General features: G+C 37.1%; 1 protein-coding gene across 1 annotated transcript in view; it reads right to left on the bottom strand.

The window, feature by feature from the left end:
• The window catches only part of LOC306850900 (sortilin-related receptor-like), a gene marked incomplete at its 5' end in the record, with an annotated part of 64,119 nt that overhangs the window by 34,738 nt on the left and 5,412 nt on the right, over nucleotides 1-23,969 (bottom strand). Inside the window, 5 exons of the mRNA XM_079386848.1 lie at nucleotides 6,479-6,659; nucleotides 13,770-13,837; nucleotides 14,100-14,261; nucleotides 16,428-16,556; nucleotides 21,370-21,486. Of these exons, the coding sequence (XP_079242974.1) occupies nucleotides 6,479-6,659; nucleotides 13,770-13,837; nucleotides 14,100-14,261; nucleotides 16,428-16,556; nucleotides 21,370-21,486 (657 nt within the window). The remainder of the gene's footprint in view (nucleotides 1-6,478; nucleotides 6,660-13,769; nucleotides 13,838-14,099; nucleotides 14,262-16,427; nucleotides 16,557-21,369; nucleotides 21,487-23,969) is intronic.

Below are 23,969 nucleotides of genomic sequence, written 5' to 3'. Positions count from 1 at the left end.
GAGACCACTTTAGTGCCTTCTGACATGCCGTAATCATGCTTAAAATCTCTCTCCGTCCATCTTCCATAAATATCTTCCTCCATCAGAGTTCAGATTACACTCTGAAACCAGGCTATCACTAAAGCAGCTTGCAGGGGTACAGAGAGGTGAGTACGTGAGAAGAGAAAAGGCTTAATTATTACTAAGAATCTCTATGACATTATGGATAAATCCCTGAGATGAGAGGACCTTGGTTTCCACAGCTTTAATTAGTCTTAGAAGCTTCTCACTGCCAAAGGCTCTTGTGATATTCATTATGGTAATCCTATTAGCCGGCCTGCAGATAGTGGGACTCAACACAATGACAGCAAAAGAGTGAGTCAGAGAGACACAGTGACTAAAAGAAAAAACGGTGACAGACTGAAAAAAAGGAAGAAAAAGACTGACATCAATCTCGTCCGACTGGCAAGAGACTTTGGATGTGTTCCAAAACCTAGTGAACGCACTTGGTGCCTACTATCTACATAGGCAGAATCCTAACTAAACTGAATCTCACAAATGACTCAATTTTGAACGTTACACAAACAGAAAATTATACAGAGACTTGACTCATAATTGTTTCCAATAGAGTTGTGTTAGCATGTTGCTAAGCTAACACAATATAATAAGACCAAATATACAAACATTAGGTAAAATAGTAATTTTAACTACATTAATCTTTATCAACACTTTACCAGACAGCATTTCTCTCGCTTCGTCCACTATCTTGGGATTTCTTTTTATTTTTTGGGGGGGTTTTGGAAAACATTCTGGTCTTCTCTATAAAGGAATTTTTGTCTTGTAATTTGGCAAAAGTTATTTTAGCATTTTTTGATATACTATAATATAGTATTTATTCATATATTTAGTCAGATTTTAGTTTTTATGTTTAGTTTAGGGGTGGGTGATATGACCAAAATCTTATATATATGAGCAATTTTATTTCACGGTAACGATTAGGTATGCATCGATCCGATACTCAGGATCGGTATCGGCTCCGATACTGGCATTTTCTGCCAGATCGGGTATCGGATATTCTGCGTATACTATTCTGTATAATGTATAGCACAGAGATAGGACTCCTATCTATCATATGTTGCTGCCTTCATTACTGTGCAATACATTTAAAAGAAATGTCTTTTAATTTTATTAACAGAAATTTCATAATTCTTGTTAACAGTGTCAGTATCACAAAAAAACTTATACTAGCCTAAATAATAAAAATAAACTCAAGCTCATTAAAGACAAGTAAACAGTCAACGATATAAGAGTTATGAAACTAATTACAAGCAATAGAACAAAAAACTACAGTAGAACAATAAAAAATGCTACATTGTATAAAGTAATCTAATGTATAAAAACACTGCGTATTCTTCACTGTGTAAATTAAATATACATTATATCTCTTCTTATTAAAATTACAAAAGTGATTCAGTCAAGAACAGTGAGAGATATTCTCTATTTTGTTGTTTGATTAACATGATTGACAGACAGCAGGAATATTAGACTGCTGTCCCTTTAAGAGCTGCCCGTATACAATATATTGTTAAACATGTTTTCTTTCTTAGCTGTTTGCTTTCATTTAAGACTTAAATTACTGCGTTTACAAGGATACTTGCACAGATGGGCATTTTGACATACAAGCGTGTGCATTTAACCATTAAAGGCCTATAAATCTGCAGAAACGGTCTTTCAGACAGCATGTGCATTTAGCGAAATAAGTTCTCTTTACCAGTATATCACCCACCCCTAGTTTAGTTTCCTATTTCTATATAGCTTTAATTTATTATGTCAGTTTCAGTCATTTTTGTAACAAAAAACAGATTAGAAATGTTGGTGTGGCAAAATAAAAAAATAAAATACATTTTAAGTTGAAGTTTTTCATCAAACGAATTTATATTTCACTATTTACTTCTACTTTAGCACTGAAACTTTCAGGTTTAGTTAACAATAAACACACTGGGCTAAACATGTTTATCTTATGAGTATGCATATATAGCATAATTAAGATAAGCCCCTGGCCCCTGTTAAAAAATAGGTTTAACTAGCCTAAGATGGTTTTCTTGTTTTGGCTGGTCTTTTGATTTTTTAGCAGGTGAGGTTGGAAGACCATCTTAACCCAGTTAGGACCGGCTTTGGACAGTTTAAGCTGATTCTTTTCAGCAAGGGCATCTTATGCCTCCTTCAGATGCTGCCTCTGTAGATGGCTCACTAAGTGTTAGTCTGTAAGTGAGTGAGCGAGAGACCGAAAGAGAGAGGGGGTTGCTCCAAGGGTACGTCTGGCCAACAGGGTCAGGGCCAGGCCACACACAGTCATCAACAAGCCAAGGCTCTCAACAAGCCTGTCACTTTCGCTCTCCTCAAAAGTAGAGATATTTACAACCATCCAAGCCAGACAAATTGCACAGAGCTGTTTGCTCTGGCCTGTTTACATTTGTCTGTCTTGTTATAGACCTCCTTAGGATAATTTTGCTTAATGCGCTATGCAGACAACCAACTTGCACTGCAAAGAGCTGAATGGTCTAACCATAATAACCACTAATTATCCTGATGTAAATCCATCCACTCAGTAAGTGAAGTATCCAAATCCATCACAAAAAATTCACTGGAACTGTGGCTCACCAGAACATAGAGAGCAAATTTCCCATAGCCGCTTGTGGAAAATTCAGAAAAATCACTCAAAGCGAGTGTGTATTGCTCTTTTTGGTCTATGCCTCACCAAAGTGATTCTCTATGAAATGAGATTCAGATAACTTTCAGGATCCCTGAAGGGATAGTTCAGCCAAAAATGAAAATTCTGTCACCATTTACTCCCCATCATGTCATTCCAAACCAAACTCTCTTTCTTCTGTGGAACACAAAAGAAGATATTTCAGACAAAAACAGTTGAAACATTCTTCAAAATACTTTTGAGTTCCATAGAAGAATGTAAGTTATAGAGGGTTGGAACAACATGAGGTTCATTAAATAATGAAATAATATTTTTATTTATGTATTTCCTACATCATTTGCACAGTCCCAAACAAGAACAATAGAAGCAAATATAAAACTGTTTCTTTGTATTACAGCAGCGCTCTGTGCCATTAGCACAGCGTAATGTGGAAGACAGAACCATATGGCGGCACTGGGCAGCAGAACGCATATAAGTGGTGCATGAGTGGTTAGAAGCACCCCAGGGAAACCAAGCCACAACTTCATTAACGGAACATAGATCAGAGCTGTCAAGCAGGCAGCTCCTCCAGCACGGTGTCCAGGGCCGTGGTGGTGCCATCCGTGCAGCACCGCTCACAAACAGCCCTCAAAACTCCCACGGAGTCTCTGGCTTTCTGAAGCCGCAGATAAAGTGCACATTTCTTCCCACTTTAATGGGTGACTTGGGTCGACTTCTGCTTTACACAAACCTGGCAGTGCCATGTGTGACCTGACAGATGTTTCATCCCCTTCTGGGCAGTCAGACATTTGCTGTGGGATGAGGTTAGTGAGATGCCAGCTGATGTGAGGTGCAAATGATTAACCACTGAATAAGCTCAAGGGTGAGAGATACACTGAAATATAAAACTAGCTGTGGTCAGCATAGACATGTAGTCTAGACGGCCATTGTTTCAGCAACCAAAACTATGCAAAACTTTATGGAGGCATATTAAATGAAAACAAATATTTCAGGCTATATTATGTTCCCATCTTGGATACAAGCCAAATAAGACATTTTGACAGATACAGCTTAAAACGTTTTATTTTCTATGACTGATGACCTGTGGTGCAGGGCTGAGTAATGCTAACTACCTCACAATACAAAACACATTGCAACAAATGTCAAAATGATGTAAGGGGAGTAATTGCGTCTGCTCAAAATTGTGAAATAATATCAGTGTCTAACTTCAATAAAAAGGGCAAAAATAGTTAAATGGTCCAGAGTGTGTAAATATGCGTGATCAGCTTTGTGATCAGCTTAATCTCTTAAGCAGTTAGCATTTAAAGAGTTTTCATTTATTTCAATGAAACTCCTAATTAATAGATCTTCATGGTATTATGTAAATGCACAAATAAAAATTGTTTAAAGCAATGGTTCTCAACCTCAAACTGACTTAAACTTATTGAAATTAATTAATTATTAGATTTAAATGCTAAAAAACTTATAAAACCAACTGTTACATAACTACCAAAGGTGCTGTATTAGTGTGGCCATATGTGCCATTTATACAGGACACGTCCTGGTGAAGATTTTTATATTGCCTAAACCATCCAAAGTAGTTTGACCAATAACATGCAGGCATCGTACATAATCGGCCAATTGTGGCATGTGAGAAGGTGGGGTCTACAGAGAATGATCAAAGCGATGCAAATATGCGCACTTATTTATTTGTTCGTTCGACTTGAATCGCTGCTGCTCAGACCGATCATTGTATGACACCAAAGTACTGCGAGAGTGATTCGAAAGCATAAGCAGCCGCCTGCTCTGCTCTCTATAGCTCTCGCGAACATACAACAATCGATCTGCACAGTGCCAACAGCCAAAACCTAGATATTTTAGGCAATACAGAAATCCTGGCAAGGTCGTGTCCTGTAAAAATGGCCCATATGGTCACCCTATGCTGTATATAATTGTTTGACTGTACTAAAGCATACAAATACACACCAGAATATGTTTGCATATATTTAGGAAACACGCTAAGTTCACTACAGCCAGTTATTCAACTTTGAAATGTGTTTTTTCATGTCAGAATTTCTGTTTTTGTTTTGGTTTGTGTGATTCCACCCTCTGACAATTTACCCAATAGTATTTCAATACCCCAGGTTACCAGTTGGAACACACAGCGTATGCAACCATGGAAGCCAGCAAACGAACAGGGACAGATATCGCAAATTATACCTGACCTACAAAGCTTCGGCATCAATCTAAAAAGCTTTTTGACCAGAGGCATATTAAACGAAGATAAATCAATTTGCAATCTGTAAGGCCTGTCACCTTCCATTGTCAATTGTGTTCGTTCCTGTTGTGTCACCTTTATCTAGCAACCCATATGAGCGCTGAGTCTGAGGAGGAGGGGCAGGAGAAACCAATACTTTGAATTTGGACTGCGGTACCCATTTCAACCTCTAGTTGTCAATATGACGTAAGATGTAGTGTAAGCTCGGGTGAGAAGTGAAAAACTCGGAAGGGCAGTGGAGAGAGCAAAACAAAACACTCGTCACGAGTGTACAAAACGAGGATTTCGATATAAGCCAAGAGGAGACTGATTTTCCTTTTCTGTAAACCAAACTTGGTTCTCGCAAGCCTAGCATATTCTCACTAGAGCTTATGTTACTCCTACTATGTTCCATGGCATCTGTTGGAATGCGCATGACAGTTAACAGAAGCTAGAGATTATGGTTTATAAAGTTTTAAATACGGATATATTTCTCACAAAAATGCTTTGAGTCATGTGGAGTACTTTTTATAATGGATTTATGCTCTTTTATTGGACTTCAAAATCTTAAACCCCATTCACTACCATTATAAAGCTTGGAAGAGCCAGGACATGTTTTAATAGAACTCTGCATATACACCTAGGTTGGCTTGAGGGTGAGTAAATCATGGGGTAATTTGCATTTTTGGGTGAACTATCCCTTTAAATCTTTATCACTATTCTACATAAGAAATAAACATTTCTCTTGTTTGCCATCTTGTGTTTCTTCTTTCATCAAACCTCGTGGCAGTGCATTCTGGGTTTGCGCTCTCTGCGTAGGATACACACGATGCTGACTTAGAATCCGGCCAAAATTTGGCCTCTTAGGAGGCAACATAACTAAACCGCCTACCTTCTGGAACAGTCTTCATCCCGGAAGCCTTAAATATTGCCTTCCAGGCAGCTCACTAGGTTTTGGAACAGAGCAAGAGTGTAACAGCAACACGTTGTGTAACTTTGAACATTGCTTGTGTATTTTCACAGTTTTCTGCCTCTACTCTGTTCACAGTCTGATATGTAGCAGATGCTTTTATTCAAAGCACAATTATTACAAGCTGTCCCTCATGGGACAATTGTGATGTTTCAGGGCATGATGGTTTTGCGGGGTTCAATCCTGCAACCTTTCGGTTACCAGCCCAGATGATTAAATACTACACCTTATAGAGCGTCACCTGTCTAAATTACCTTCCTGCCACAAAGTTCACTGTTGGCTAAACACACCAGCAATCCTTGACACTCGACTTCAAGTCTTTAAATAAGCCTGCTATCACTGCCTGTTCATCTTGAGCGGGATCGTTCCTCCAGCTCTTCAGAGGAGTGTTTACTCACATTCACAGGAGAGGCATTCAGGGAGTTTGGCACAGATCTGACTCTCGGCACTCTGCACATTTTCCGTTTTTTTAACTCTAGCTCAGCACTGCATATTTTTCCCATCTTTTGCTATATAAAATCCTGAAGCTACAAATTATCCTTCAAAGGTTTGCGGCTTCGGGCTGGTCGCAGTGCACCCTTACCCTAGTCGTTGTGGCAAACATGTACTTGTCCCGTAGCTGGAAGCTGTCCACCTTCTCCAGGATAACACGGCGGTTTTGCTCATCTTGGAAGAAGTCTGTGCTGCTGAGGATGCTGGAGTCTCCCTGGGGCTCGTGGCGCTGGACAAACACTGTGGTGGGGTTGTCGTACGGTTCTATACCCCTATGGGAAAAGAAAGACACACATACTTGGACATATTTGTTTGGACATACTTGGAAACAAGTATCATGTGGTGGAATTCTGAAAGCCCCCTCTCCGCATTTTTTTTTAGGCTTAGCATAAATCTGTGCTCCAATTTATGTTTATATGGCAAACTTAAAAGCAGCCAATAACATATTTTTGTTTCATATTTATTCAGAAATCAAGCAATAACATATTTATAATGCCCTAGAAATGTGTGGTTTTGGACAATATTAGCATGAATCCTTTTTAATTTGTGATAATTTTGCACTGATAAGGGACAACACAAACTACGAAAACATTTTATTACATAAACAGTTTATACAAAGAAAAAACTTAAATTTTCGATTCATCAAAATATTAACCATTAGCAGCTATTACAGCTCTGCATAATCTGGGCATCCGAGCTGTCAGTTTATTCAAACATTGACTTGATACTGTATATTACTCCCAAGATGATTCACACTGGTTGGACACTTCTTACGGACATCACAGTCCAGTTCCTCCCATAGTAGCTCAATTGGGTTGAGGTCGGGTGATTGGGGAGGCCATTCCATGACAAACATGATGCCAGCTGACGGTTTCCTCTCCAAATAGGATTTGCTCAGCTTGGAAGTGTGCTTGGGGTCATTGTCTTGTTGGAAGGTTTAGTAAGGTCGAGGTGTTTCCAAACTTTTGGAGGGCAGTGTATGTGTTAATATTAAACACTATACTACTGTTTAAATGGCTGGGGTGAGTAACATTTTTGTTTTTGTAAGAAATTAATACCTATATTCAGCAAGGATGCATTAAAGGGTTAGTTCGCCCAAAAATGAAAATTCAGTCATTAATTACTCACCCTCGTGTTTTTCCAAACCCGTAAGACCTTTGTTCATCTTCGGAACACAAATTAAGATATTGTTGATGAAATCTGAGAGCTCTCTGACCCTGCACAGACAGCAATACAACTGAAATGTTCCCATGACTGAATTTTCATTTTTGGTGAACTAACCTTTTAAATTCATTAAAGGGCACATCAGATGCCCATTTTCCACAAGTTGATATGATTCTTTAGGGTCTTCATGAAAAGTCTATATATATATACATATATATATATATATATATATATATATATATATATATACATACATATATATATATACATATATATATATACATATATATATATATATATATATACATATACATATATATATATATATATATATATATACACATATATATATATATATATATATATATATACATATACATATATATATATATATATATATACATATATATATATATATATATATATATATATATACATATATATACACATATATACACATATATATATATATATATATATATATGCAAATTCATTCTCTGCCAGCAGGAGGTGCTTTTAGAGTGCAAGAAATGGAGATTTCCCCGGTAACGCTGTACACAAAGCAATGCTCCGCTCACAAACGCTGCTTTATCAGACATTACATGCAAGACAAAATGAAAATGACATGGAAAATTTTCTGAAGACAGTTGGATTCCTTCTGAAATACAGTAATATAAAAACACCCACACCGGATTTTGATTTTTAAAAGTGCGGTTCGCCACAAATAAGTCAATGTATGGGAAACACTGCCCTTTTTACCTTGTCAAAAACAGCTCTGTTCACAGCAACCTGTTTCGGTTCATGTCCCTTTAAATCCTAATGAGCTACTGCTCACCCCGCCCCTCTTTTCCGTGGGGTGACGAGCAGTTCTTGGAGAGACTAAACTTTAGCCGCATTCGTCAGGGAACTTGCTAACTTGCACATTATTAGGAAAGGCGATTTTCAAAGATTCATAAAAAACCTTATTGATATTGATAATTCAATATCAATATGTATCACGATATAATTTTTTTCAATAACGGTGATATGATTTTTAAACATTTCCGATATTTCGATATACATTACCAGTGTTTCTCATACATTGATTTATTTGTGGCGTTTGTTGAATAAACATGAGCACTACACGTTTCGAAATCAAAACGCGTCGCGGGTGTTTTATATGAATGTATCTCTAAAGGGAACCGACTGTCTTCAGAAAAGTTTCGATGACATTTTCATTTGATCTGATAGTCGATCATTTTCATTTGAAGTCGCGTTCATGAGCAGAGCTGCTTTGATTACAGCCATTACCGGGGAAATCGCTAGTTCTACCGCTCTCACCGCGCCTCCTGCTGGCAGAGAATCAGATTGCATTTTCAAGAATAAGCCCGTCTCTTTCTGTTCTATTTTAAAATGTAATTTATTCCTGTAATCAAAGCAAAATTTTCAGTATCATTACTCCAGTCTTCAGTGTCACATGATCCTTGAGAAATCACTCTAATAGGCTGATTTGCTGATGATCGATATTTAAAACAGTTGAGTACATATTTTTCAGGATTCTTTGAATAGAAAGACCCCAAAATCATAATTTATCTGAAATAAATGCTTTGGTTACATTTATACACTATTCCATTCAAAACCTTGGAGTCAGTATAATTTATTTATTTTTAGTTTTAGTTTTATTTTTTTGGAAAGACATTATAGAAATTAATATTAATTTCTTGTTTGTATGAAGGCTAAATACAAATAAAAGGTGAACATTATTTATTTGTGCGTTTTTTTATAGTTTATACAGGAGGTTGTTTCATAGACTTGGCAAATTTATTTTTCTTAAGTTTGTAGGTACAGACATCTGTTGCGGCCATTCTTGGCACTTTTTATGAGGCTTTTCTAAAATAGATTTCATATCGATATCAGAATTATATCGTATAGACCGAAATCAAGAAATATATTGTGATATAAATTTTGGCCATATCGTCCAGCCCTGTGGGAGGGGCCTGCCAAAACTACGTCACTCTGCCAAGAATCTGTGAACAGCTTGCTCTGAGAAAGAGCTTATTTATGGGAATTAAAAAAAAAAAACACTGGGTGGATTATCATCATTATACGGTGGTTGTGTACACACACTGCACACACACGTTTATGTTCAAACACCATGTAAAAATGAATTTTCCATCTGATGTTCCCTTTAAAGGCAACAGTAAAGACATTTCAGTTTAAAAAATGTCTTTACTGTTGCTGTTCTTTTAAACTTTCTATTTCTATTAATTCTGAAAAATATGTCTCGTTTTTTCTCTGAAAAATTAAGAAACCCAAATGCTTTCAAAACTGATAATAAAGAAATGTCTCTTGAGCACCAAATCAGAATATTAAAATGATTTCTGAAGGATCATGTAATACCGACTTCACAATATTACTGACTTTAATATATTTTTGATTGAATACATGCAGTCTTAGCATAACAATTTAGACTTTTCAAAAAAATCTTAAAGACCCTAAACAGTAACGTATTTATTCGCTGAATAAAAGCTTCATGTAGTTCATGCATTTTCAAGCACATTGCTTAAAAAATAAAAAAGTACATTAATAAAGTAACTAATTTGTTTTGTATTGCATTTCCTAATGATATACAATGTGATACACTGCAAAAACGGCACAGCGCATCTGCAGCGGCATTTATCAAACGTGATCAATAGCTACTTCCACTTACCAAGCAAATCCAGGCTCTTTACATATCACAACTTGCATTCAGCCAAAGAGGCAACCAAATTTCCTCATCTGTCTCCTGCATGATGTTACTGATAAATTATTCAGGGTGAGCGTGGGAGATCAAGACTACAGACAAGGAGGAACGGGCAGCGGTTTCAGATAAACGGACAGGAGAGTTTCTCTACTCTGGACAAATGGCCTGACTTCACTTCCTCTGTAAACACACAGGGGTGATGATTGTTGAGACAGGCTCTTAAATCACCAAGCTAGAGGATAAAGGGATTATCTCACAAGGGGAACAAACAAACCTCACTATTTGCTTTTTATTTCACAACTGGGGGTTTAACACGTCCAGAAGCAGTGTGAGAGACGGATAAAAGCAGCGGCTTACAGCTCTTTTAACCAGCCCTGCAGCTCCGCCTTTAGTTTGTCTAGATTAAAACTGAAAACCAATTGAGGGCTCAGAGGATACAGTCAGCAAACTCACACCCAGAAAAACACACACACACACACACACACACACACAGAAAGTCTGTTTGTTGACCTTTAAAAAAGAAGTTACGCCGTTTGACAGAACGATTTTATTCCATCTGACTGCGACTATAAAGTAATAAAATTAACTAAAATACTGGAATTCTGGTCAATACAGATAAGCCAACAATTATTTTGATGTTAGGGCCAATATTTTAAAAAATTCAATTATTTTGTCTAAATTACACAGGTGTTTAAAAGTGTGGGGTCTGTACGACTTTTTTTATGTTTTTTAAAAAATCTCAGCAATGCTGCATTTGATCCGAAATACAGTAAAAGAACAATATTGTAAAATATTACATATCATTCTTAAATGCTGATTCCTTATTAATCAATGAAAACAGTTGTGCTGCTTAATATTTTTATGGAAACTGTGACACATTTTTCAGGATGAAAACATCTATTTGATCTAATTAATATCTAATTAATGTCTTTGCTAAATAAAAATCTAAAAATACATAAAAATAAAAACTTACTGACCCCAGACCTTTGAATGTTTATGTACTTAGCAACACAAAATGTAAAAAAATAAATATATAAATAAAATTAGTTTTAAATGCTACAAGTGAATTTAGGTATCACAGCATAATGTGCAGTATGAAAAATTTAGATTTGCTAAAGATTACATTTAACAGTGTCATTAAATTATCATTTTTTTCTTTATTAAGATTAACATAACATTCTATAAAAATAGAGAAAATGAGCATTAAAAAAATCCTAATTATCAGCTAATGATCAAAATATTACTGATGCATCATGCATCCTTAAGAGATCCAACATCTGAAAAGGGTGATCAACCTCTTTAAAAAAAACATCTGTCAATACAGAAAAAGACAGCTGTTTTAAATGTACAGGTTCTTCTGACAAACCTGAGCCAGGCTCAGTGTGAGAGAGCTCTTAGAGCAAAGAACAGAAGCGTTATCACTGCAGTAATGTGTAGTCGGTCTCCGAGCTCTCAAGTCATTTGTGTTGGGCCATCGCAGTGGGTCGCTGATGTTATCTCCACAGGCACTGACTGCCACTCCAGCCGATGAAATGGGCTACGGCTGGCAGACACAATCAATTATTAATATGGCCGCAGTCTGAGCCTCATCAGAGAAACATCCACAACCGACTGTTTCACAGTCAAGCAGCCTGTCTGGACAGCAGCCCACACACCTGAGAAGACCGACCGCTTCCTTATATATCTGACTGTTATGTTGCAATAATGTGCAAAACAAATCTGTTCTGGCATCAAGACATTGTAGACATTTCAGCTAAAGTTAAAAAACGGTAATCACATCCGTGATGAATTACAGTCATAACATTCTAATTAGCTCCGGTCTTCCGGTCAGATCATATCCTGGAGCATAATGTTTACGGAATGGGAGAGCAATAAGCGCCACTCTGTTATTTCTAGTTGCTTCTTGCGTTCGATGCCAGTCCCTGATTGTGCAAACACTAAGTGCTGGCTCCAGCCCAAAGCATGAGTTTCACATTCCTACATAAACTTGTGAACTGAGAGAGGCAGCGCAGAGAGCCCTCAACCCTCTTCAAATTACAAACACTGATACAAAATTCCTGTAGAGCATGGAGAGCAAGCACTTGATTTGCCAGTGATCTTCCTGAGCTCTGATCATTTTGTTAGTTTAGCGTAACAAGTGGCAAACTCACAAACCTGATTTTTAGATAGCAATCGAAACCACAGAACTGAGCCATATATGATCTTTAGCATCTATATGATCAAATATACAGTAATTCTGAAATATTACTACAATTGAAAATAACAGTGTTCCATTGAATGCATTTTAAAATCACATTTATTCCTGTGACGGAAAAGCTGTATTTTTAGTAGCTATTACCCTAGTCTTCACTGTCACGGATCCTTCAGAAATCTATCATCAATGTTGAAAACAAATATAAAGCTTAATATTTTGTGGATATTTTTTCAGGATTCTTAAATTAAAGTTCTGCATTTACAATGATAATGATAACCGATAATGATAACCAATAAGTTTAAATTTGAAAACCAATAACTAATATGTTGGCCAATAAATCTAAATCCAAATTTTTATATAATTTTTAAGAGCATGATATTAGAGACTAGCCATGTCCCAAACACTTCAGCATCAATCAAACCTATACATTACAGCGACTTTCTTTATCAAAAAAGGCCTCACAAATAAATAAAATAATGCTTAATGCAAGTCATTGAACACAAATATTTGCTTGTAAAGAATCAAAATGCATGTGCCATGGATAAAACGGAATCGCCTCCACACGGACAATAATGAAGGAAAAAATGCATTATTTATTGGCTTTAATATATCAGCCAAATTTTCTTACCGGGTCAATAACGATAAAAGTAAAAATGTGCATTCATCGGCCGATATATTGTGCATTCCTAAACGCTGGTGAATAAAATTACTAATTTCTTTAAAAATAAAAATTTTACCGACCCCAAACTTTTGAACTGTAATGTATACTAAAAGTCTACTGATGATAAGCAGACAACTGCATTGAAGCTATTTGAATTTTAAATTACTGTGATATTATCATATAGTTTTCTATGTCACTATAATCATGGTGACATAAAAGATAGTAAATAGTTTTTTAAAACTGGTTCATTTAAAATGAATGAACTGTCAAAACAACCATTTTATTAACATGAATTGAAATTGTTTATGCTTCATAAGACAAAAGGACAGTAGACATTTAAGGAAATATGTTTAATTGTTTGTTTGTTTGGCTGCATGCAAAATATGACGTGACAAAAAATAGCATTGTAACAATTTTGTTACTGCTACTTACTGGACAATGTAGCTTGTTTCTAGAAAAGCTACTATGTTTATAGCACTGAAAAATGTTAAATTAGATTAATAGTTAAATTAGAGGCATGACTATTTTTGGCAAACATAAATCGTACCCATACACACATAGACAACATTCCAAAACAGATTTCACACTGGACACATTCACAGAGCGATTTGCGTCAACACTCTCAAAGAGCTTGATCTTACCAGAAGTAGGACTTCACATGCTCCTGAATTAACACCCACGTCTCACCAAAGTCATCTGATTTCCACAGCTGCCAAAAGAAAAGAAAAAAAAAGAAAACAAAAAGATAGATAAGTCCTTAAGTGTCAGCAGTTTCCAGTATAGCATTTAATGATTCAACATTTATCATAAACCAGCTTCTCACACGAAAATTACAGCTGATTAGCTCAAATCAAAACATGCTGCAAATCCCTACAAACAACTAAAGGCCTAAAATGACAGTGCCACTCATCTTACTAAAACTGGACACACGATATACAAAAAGCCAAGTAGGAAGGCATTAGTGTTCATACCTGTTTATTGGGGTGAGAACTGTCATAACCGAGGACCAGGTTAGGCCTCTTACTGTGCAGCAGTAAGTCTGTGGGCTTGAATGGGATGGAGAAACCCTGAACAGTTTGGCAGAAGTCAAAGGTGTTCCACATGTAACTGTTCGTGGTGTCAGTAAATAGATACTGCAAAGGAAAAATTGAGAAAAGACCACATTTTAAAAAAGGGTAAATTCAGCAAAAAAAGAACATTTAAACAGTTCAGCCATAAATACAATGTCATCATTTACTAATCTAAAATTACAAATCCTATATTATAAAAAGACATGCAAAGTGGTGCCAAGTATCTATTTTCCATACAGTGAAACTTTATAGTTTATAGTCCCCAACTCCAAAAAGCACCATAAATGTAGTCCATATGACTCATACAAAATTTAAAATATAAAATGACCTGATTATGTGTCTATTTGTCTTGAAGACATGAAGCTTTTATGATGCTTTTAATTGCCATTATAAAAAAACATCCACTTTCTTTGTTCGAAAAAGAGCATCATCAACATTCTGTTAAATATCTTTTGTTTTCTACAGGTTTGGAACTTGAGGGTAAATATATGATGACAGAATGTCATTTTAAATGATCCATTTAACCTCTGTAGTGGTTGATGACACAACAGAAGCTCTCTAAGTTACTACATTAGAGGTGTTATTTCATGTGGTTGGCTCCATGAAAACATCAAAGTGTTTAAGTATAGTAAAAAACATTTTTAACATGATTAATTATTCAGATTATGCATTTCTGCCGTTCTAATCTGCCCCCTTCTCTTTGATCTTTCGTTTAAAGAGCTTTTGCTATAAACTTTGTCCTCTCCATGGCCTGGTTATGAAAGCAGGGCACTTCCCTTTCCAGATTCTGAGGCAATGAGGACTGGGACTGAAACTGAACTGCTTGACTTAAAAAGAAACCTAATGCTGTACGGAAAAATGAGAGAAAAAGAACAAAAAGAGGAAGTGGAGCATATGCATTTGCCGCATAACCTATGATCACCATCAGACCATCATTGACTCACAGAACTATATTTATATGTTTGCCTTTGTAAACCTTATCGTCACAATGTTGTTCAGTGTTCTCAATGGTTGCCACTTGCCAGGGTGTTATGCGGTTGCTAAGGTATTCTGAGTGGTTTCTTAGCAGCCCAAGTCAAAAGAGCTTAGAGAAGACTCTTCACATCAAGCCACATGATTTCATCACTTCATAGTGAAGAATAATAAGAGATCATCATTAAAAAATATAATTAATTCTAAATTAGTTAAATATGAATATTAAATATTATTATTAGTTATCATTATTATTATTATTAACTAAAATAAAAATAATAATAAAAATAAAGTATTGATAAAGAGTAATATTGTTGATTTACTGATGTTAATTAAGTTAAATATATTATATTCTAAATACATACTATAATATCTGAGGTCTATATAATAATTTTATGAATAATAACCAAAAGTAACTCCTTGCGATATCCATCCACACTTGCAAGTCAAAGCCACTATAAAGAGATCAATCAAACAAACAGGCCCAGTATGCCTCAGAATCAATTATGAGTGCATATCAGCTCATTCTTCACACAGTTATTCATATGAGATTTTACGTCAGGATTATTAATTTATCACAAATGCATTAAAATACTCCACAACAAATCACACAAGCACCCTGCCAGTATCTCTGTTAACTATCCCATCTGTAACAATCAAGATTTAGAGTTCTTCTCTCCATGTGGATCGGCTGCGCAAGTTACTCCGATCACGCAAAACGTAATTAAAGAGCCCTGTGCTCCTACCAAGAGGTTGTATGCTTTACAAATTACACTCGTAATGCTTTAGCGTCAGTCCATCAGCAGCAGCAGGCGGCAGCTGCAGTGCCAGCCACATCATTGACTCCAGATGAATGGTCACCGTCTGCTGCCGTCAGCCCCTGCAATAACGCAATGACGCAATAACCTGCAATAACGCAATGAATCCCACAGTGGTTTCTGCCACATCTGCAGCTCCCCACTCCAACTCCCATGAGCCTCTGCACCTCACAGAGACTCACTGGAGCAGCCCGTTACGGTGGGTGCCAAGGGCAGAGACCAAGCATGTAGCTTGTGTTTTCGCCCAGCCCTTGGAGCTGCTCTCTTGGAAAACACCATCTGTGGGTGTATAAGCCATTGGAGTGTGGAAAGGTCACAGCTGCAGATGGCCGGGAAGCGGTCAGTGTCAGTCTTGTTTGACCTCGGCTTAAACTCACAAAGACAAGAAAACTCAAGGATGTCACACAGATAGTCCAGCTAATGTCTCCCACACACTTACTCGCTTATTGTCGGTGGGGCTGTGGTAAAACTGCGAGATGACTTGGTTCTTGCCTTCCTGGTCCCCAGACAGTTGAAATTTCTCTGATACGTGAGTGAAGGTGGTTCCATAGTCATAAGACACGTACACCTGTTAAATAAACAAAACCATGTCAAATATCAACCTGTTACACTGCTGAAATTGAGGCTCTGTTCCAAAACCTAGTAAGCTGCATTTTTGTTTTCTGTCTTCACAGGCAGCTGCCTTCTAAGTCAACATCTTAACTGAAATGAAACCTTTTAATATCCTAATGGAAATGAAATCTTTCTTAATAGTGAGCAACTCCTTATGTTTCAAAAACAACACTCTTTAAGTGAACTCCACGGAAGACTTTGCTTACAATTGATTCCACCTTAATGTTAGCATGATGCTAAGCTAAAAGCATAATAATCCAATAAGCAACGCTAAAAAATTATGCAAGAGACTCTTCTTATAATTGTATCCTACAGATTTTGAAGCTAGCATATTGCTAAACTAACAGCTTGATAATTGAATACGCAACTTTATGTCTCAAAAAAAACACTTATGTAAAGCTCGCTGAGACTCTGCTTACAATGGATTTCAAGAGTTTGACGTTAGCATTTTGCTAAACTAAAATCATGATAAACTAAGCAACTATTTATGTCTTAAAAATAACACTCCTTATGTGAAGTAGGGGTGGGCGATATGACCAAAATCTTATATCACAATAATGATATATATATCATAATCGGGCTGTCAGGAAGCTGAACTCCCTCCCGTCCTTGCCCCCCCCCCCCCCCTCCCCCTCTTTTACCCCATGCAACACTGAACACTGATACTGCGACCCCCCCCCCCACCCACTTAAAATATGTGACCAGAAACTGTCACTTGTGCAGCATTGGACTGATCACTACCTCATCCAGCATCGACTGCAAACTACCTCTTCGAATAGTCTGAGAAAAAGACTGTTCTCTTGTCACTTTAACAGACTGATGAGCTCTTCTTGCACTACACTTATATCTGCACAGTTTTGTTTTATTTAACTGGTTTGTACTCTATCTGCCATGTGCCTTATGCCACTTTATTTATCTCCTTTTTTATTTTTCTACAATGTCCTCAGACTGATAAGCTCCTCTTGCACTATATATATTCACTCTATACATATACACACATATCTGCACAGTTTTGTTTTATTTAACTGGTATGCACTCTATCTGCCATGTGCCTTATGCCACTTTATCTCTTTCTTTATTTTTCTACAATGTCCTCATTTGTGTATTTGTATATACATATGTTTAAACTGTATTTATCTGTATTTGAACGTCTGTCAGTGTCTTAAATGTTAACTGTATGCACCAAGGGTCTGAGAGTAACGCAATTTCAATTCTCTGTATGTATGTGCCGTACATGTGGAAGAATTGACAATAAAGCAGACTTGACTTGATAATGATATACATCATGAAATAGTTCTTTTTGCTTTAAATAAGGTCTTTATGATATCAAAATTTTCATCATTCTTGTTACCAGTGTCACTATCACAAAAAACGAATACTAGCCTAAATTTTTTTTTAAACTCAATGCTTACTGAAGACAAGTAAACAGTCAGTGATTAAATAATAAGAAAATAATTACAAGCAATAGGACAAAAAAAAAACTACAATAAGGAATGCTACATACATTGTATAAAGTAATCAAATGTGTGAAAACACTGAATATTCTTTCTCAGTGTAAATTAAATAAATAACTCAAATTAAATAAGTTACGAACGTGATTTAGTCAAAAGCAGTGAAAGATTTTCTATCTTTTGTTGTTTGATTAACATGAATGACAGACAGCAGGAATATTAAACTGCTGTCACTTTAAGAGCTGCCTGTATTCAATATACTGTTAAATGCGTTTTCTTTCTCAGCGGTTTGCTTTCACTTAAGACATAAATGACTGTGGATACTTGCAAAGGATACTTGCAGGATTACGAGGATACTTGCAAAGATGGGCATTTTGTATATTTAACTGTTCAAGGCCTATTAAGCTACAAAAATAACTCTGTTCAATACTCCCGCACAGCACACACACATATAGTTAAATGAGTTCTCGTTTGCTGTTGATTGCATTTCAATGGCTTAAAATCACTTGTTTTTAAACCGCAATGCTTAAAATAATACAATACAAATACAAATACGCATACAAATAATACGTTTCCGTGACAACGTCACATGAGCATGTAACCGCAATAAATCTATTGGAATTGCATATAATTGATTCCAATAGATTTGATTGTGATTAGCATGTTGCAAGTTAACAATAAGATAAACAGGATAGTCCATTTTGGATTTAACTATGTTTATCAGTACTTTTAAGTATTGCTGAAATATTTTTCTTAACATTTCTTGTGTCACTTTTTTGCATGTCACATTTTTTATTGTTAGAATTATCATGGTTTAGGTCAGTGGTCTCAAACTCAATTCCTGGAGGGCCACAGCTCTGCAGAGTTTACCTCCAACAAGCTCCAAATCACACCTGCTTGGAAGTTTCTATTGATCCTGAAGATCTTGATTAACTGGATCAGGTGTGTTTGATTAGGGTTGGAGCTAAACTGTGCAGAGCTGTGGCCCTCCAGGAATTGAGTGAGAGACCAATGGTTTAGGCCAGGGCTGTCCAAACTCGGTCCTGGAGGGCCGGTGTCCTGCAGAGTTTAGCTCCAACTTGCCTCAACACACCTGCATGGCAGTTTCTAGTATGCTTAGTAAGAGCTTGATTAGCTGCTTCAGGTGTGTTTAATTAGGGTTGGAGCTAAACTCTGCAGGACACATTCAGAGAGAGACAGTTGTCCTGGCACCATGATGTGAGACGAGGTAGAGAGACTCACATCATGGTGCCAGGACAACTGTCTCTCTCTGAATGTGAGCAAAACTAAAGAGCTGATCATGGACTTCAGGAAGAGACAGCAGCAGCCCTACACACCTCTTATGATCAGTGGGACCCCTGTGGAGAGGGTGAGTAGCTTCAAGTACCTCGGTGTAAACATCTCCGAGAACCTGACTTGGACTACACACATCCAAACTCAGGTAAAGAAAGCCAGGCAAAGACTGTACCATCTGCGACAGCTGAGGAAATTCAGGGTCTCACCAGCAATCCTGAAAACTTTCTATTCAGGGACCATAGAAAGTGTATTGACTCAGTGCATCTCAGTGTGGTATGGAAACAGCTCCAATCAGGACTGCAAAGCACTACAGAGAGTTGTGCGCTTAGCTGAGCGCATCTCAGGGTCTGCTCTCCCCTCTCTGCAGGACATCTACCTCAAACGCTGCAAAAATAGAGCTGTCAAAATAATCAAGGACTCAAATCACCCTGGTAACCAGCTATTCACTTTGCTTCCTTCTGGTAAGCGCTTCCGTAGCCTGATGGCAAAAACTGAGAGACTTAGGAGGAGCTTCTTCCCCCAGGCCATCAGGCTCCTAAACTCTAACTCTGTGTCATAACATCACTTGACTCCATGTAAATATCACCATATCAATAAGCTATTCATAATTTTTCTCTACCTCATATTGCTGCTATTATATACCCTGTACAACTTTTTTGCACATTATTTTGCACATTCCTCTTAGTACTATTTAAGTCAACAACATACTGACCTGCACATTTATATTTTTTTATCTATCTTTTTATTTTATTCTTTTTATTTTATTTTATTTTTTATTTTTTATTTTTTTTCTACTTTTCTTCTCTTAATATTTGTATACTTTATAATTGCACTGTCCTTGGAGCGGACCTGACCTACATTTCACTGCTGGTTATACTCTGTATAATTGTGTATGTGACGAATAAAACTCTTGAATCTTGAATCTTGAATCACCGGCCCTCCAGGACCGAGTTTGGACAGCCCTGGTTTAGGTGGTATTATTGTTCTTTAACTTATTTACTTACAATTGTCAGGGGAACGTTCATTTTATGCACCACGAGTCAAAAGCTACTTCCCAACGCACATACTATCCTTCCCAAAATAGTATTTGAAATTAGAATTAGTGTGTCCCAAATCATAATATGCTGAAACGAGCATCCCAAAGGCACCCGGATAGTTTACTATTTCTGGTTAAAATTCGAAGTGCAGAGCGATGCACACTCTAACGGCTAACGCTGCCCACAACCCACTGTGCATTAGACGAGGATTTAATTAGGATTACAAACACGCGTAAAAAAAATGGTAAAAAAAAAACTACAAACATGGCATTAGAGACCGACGGACAGGTAGAGGAAGAGGTTTGGGTGATGTGTCCAACATCTTGGATGCAAAATTTTACAGACTGTATTCTGGGATTGTCTTCTCTAAAGAGGATACATGTAAATCTGAATTTGAGAATTTGGCTCAAAGAATGTAAATGATCATGATTAGGCAGTTAATCTTTTGAAAAGGCACTGGTTTTGGAACAGATCATTTCTGTAATACACTCACCTGTAATCACTTGCAATTTCCTATAAGAAACTGGTGAGCTTTTACTTTGATTTGCTTTGCCTTGCATTTCACAAAGAACACCTGTAACGCACTACACGGGCGAGCAGATAACAGCTCCAACACCCCATAAAGTTCGACCGCACCACTTTTGTTCTCGCATTTGCATTAGAGAATGCTCTGCAATTATTCAAATTTAGCAATTATTGCCACGCAGATGAATAAGTAACATTCAAGGGCGCTAGGGAGTCTTTGCAGGCAGTGCAGATAGTTGGATCTGGCAGCATTTAAGATGATATAATAAAAGTGCAGGGAACTGAAGAACAGAAGGGGGCCTTTCATCTGTATGACTCAGAGAGCACTAAAAAGCAAAGCTAGCCAATCAAGATATTCTCTGTATCTTACAGTGAATAGTCTGATATATATAGACTCATATACAATGTTGAAAGTCAAAGTTATGAAATGATCTAATGATCTAAAAAATTATATACTCACCGAGCTGCTCTTGGGATCTGTGGCACCGACGCTGTCTCTCGCGAGCGCTACTATGACATTGCTCTTCTCTCCAGCCCAGTGGACGACCATTTGATTATGAGAGTCATTCAGGTTGGCCTGTGAATACAAAATATGATGAACAACCCATCTAAACGTAGCTGACTAGCTACATTGTAGCTGACATTTATTTAGCTGTGGTCAGAGAAGTATCTAGGTTTCCACAGCACAAATCAAGCTGTCATGGCATAACACTGTTTAACAACTGGCTCAAAGCTGATTTTCATAGACATTTCTCTGTTTCTGCTTCACTCACTGGGTCCTTTTCCATTTCAGTCGTACTGCATTTGTAATATCATCCAAAATTAATCTGTATTTGACAGCCTCTAGTTTGTGGTATAGCCTGCAGGTGTGTCACTTGCACAGAAGGCCAACAGCCTTTGAGAAAACAAACACAACCGCAAGAAGAGAGAGAAGCAGCGAGCTGAGCTACACCACAGCGGCAGGAAAGAAGAAACTACGAGCTGCGGCGTCCCAATCTGAGCTGCTGAACAAAGAAATGTGTGTCATCTTTTCATGTCCATCCCTCTCCTCTTTCCACTAGGAACAGCTTGTCTCATCTTTAATTCAAACTTCTGCATGAGGACCATGAGATCCTCAAATGGGCTCTCCTTCGATATCTCCTGTCAGACATTAAAGAGAACTCGCAAAAGGTTGTTTTTGTAAAGAAACAAACACCACTTCTTCTGCTTGAGGAACACTGTTGTGGTTCACTGGCAAACAACAGACTTACTTTAACCTAAAAGTATGTTAAAGTACTTTTTGTTTGAAAGGTCACCTTTCAGACTTTCAACAAAAGCAGCAAATATTCTACAAAAGAAAACTACTTTATAGCATTTAAAACAATATACATTATAGGATTAGTGAAAAAAGCATACTGATGTTCATTTTAGAATGTTGTTTTTTTGTAATGTACAAATAGTGACTATGATTTTTATTCACCATGACACGGTAGTAAATTTCCCTGTATTGTAGGCCTGCTTGGCAAGCAGCGTGTTAGTACAACATAGAGACTTTAGGAGACTGACAGAGCTGTTAAGAAAACTCATAACTCATTAATAACTCATTTTTAAATGCAAACATTAAAGTTAATTTTTTTTTTACACTTAACGACCACTTCTTACAATTAACAAAATGTCTGTTTACGGTACTTATAAAGCACATATTAGCTAATACCTTATTCTGACCATATTCTAGATCCCTTAACCCAGGGGTGTCCAAAGTCCAGCCCGCGGGCCAAATGCAGCCTGTGGATGAATTTCAAACGGCCCGCAGCTTGTCTATTAAAATATATTCTATGTGGCCCGCCAAGCATAATTTACAAATCATGCAGCTTCACAATGTCAACACAAGGTGACAGCACTAAATTTTAGACCAGATATAGCAATAAAATGCAAGCGTGACTTGTGTGAAGCACGCTGCAAGGATCATTATTAGCTCTGCCTAAAGACATCACCGTGCGAGCTCAGAACAAATGCCTTTACTCACTGACTGATCTCAATCACGGGACCACCAAACAGAGCTGCGTTTGAGATTCAATGAGAAACATTTGAATTTGGAGCAGAGGTCTCCGATACAAACCACAGATGTCGAGGTGATTTAAACTAGTTTAAAAGGCAGATAAAACAAGTGCTGACACTCAACAACACTGAAACGGAAAATACATGAAACATTTTGCAACAACAATTCAGTTAGAATACCTTTCAATCCACAATTCACCACACAGTGGATTTACTGTAGTAACAGTATGTTAACTGTGGTATTGTGGCAAAAATATTAGATATTCATAAATGTTATTATTAATGTAGACATACAGGCCAATTGAATGTAATGTAAGGGCACAAAAGGTATTCTCATCGCTTCGTAAAATTACGGTTGAACCACTGATGTCACATGGATTATTTTACCGATCTCCTTGCTACGTTTCTGGACCTTGATCTTGTAAGGACCCTTGTTGTCTATGGAGGTGCTGAGAGTTCTCAGATTCCATCAAAAATATCTTAATTTGTGCTCCAAAGATGAACAGTTTGGAACAACATGAGGGTGAGTAATTAATGACAGAATTTCCATTTCTGGGTGAACTATCCCTTTAAATGTGTCTTGGCAGTGTGTGTACACAACCACCCTATAATGATAAAAATCCACTCAGTGTTTTTTTTTTAAATCCCCACAAATCAATCACTTTCTCAAAATCAAGATGTTCTCAGATTCCTGCCAGTGTGACGACACAGATGAAGGCCGCTCCCATGACTTTTGACTGACACAAGCGTTTTACCTTAGACCCACCCTGAGTGAGCTGTGAACAGTCCGCCATTGTTTCGATGCCGGAGCAGTTGTAGACAAGAATGTCTCTATAGCGATTGAGGTGTTGTGTTGTTGGATATAATAATGATCGTAGCAGTCATCATTTACTCCCAACATATGAGCCGCTGAAGAGGCAGTGGATTACATTCGTTTTTGAAGGTGCAAATGAATTTTTGACTAGGTAAAAAGGGTGTTGTTTTACACTACCACTGAAAAATTTTAACCAAAGTATGTTATAG

This window comes from Barbus barbus (assembly GCF_936440315.1).
Source record: "Barbus barbus genome assembly, chromosome: 31".
NCBI lineage: Eukaryota > Metazoa > Chordata > Actinopteri > Cypriniformes > Cyprinidae > Barbus > Barbus barbus.
Note: the sequence above shows the minus strand (reverse complement) of the source record. Positions and strands in the feature narration are given on the sequence as shown.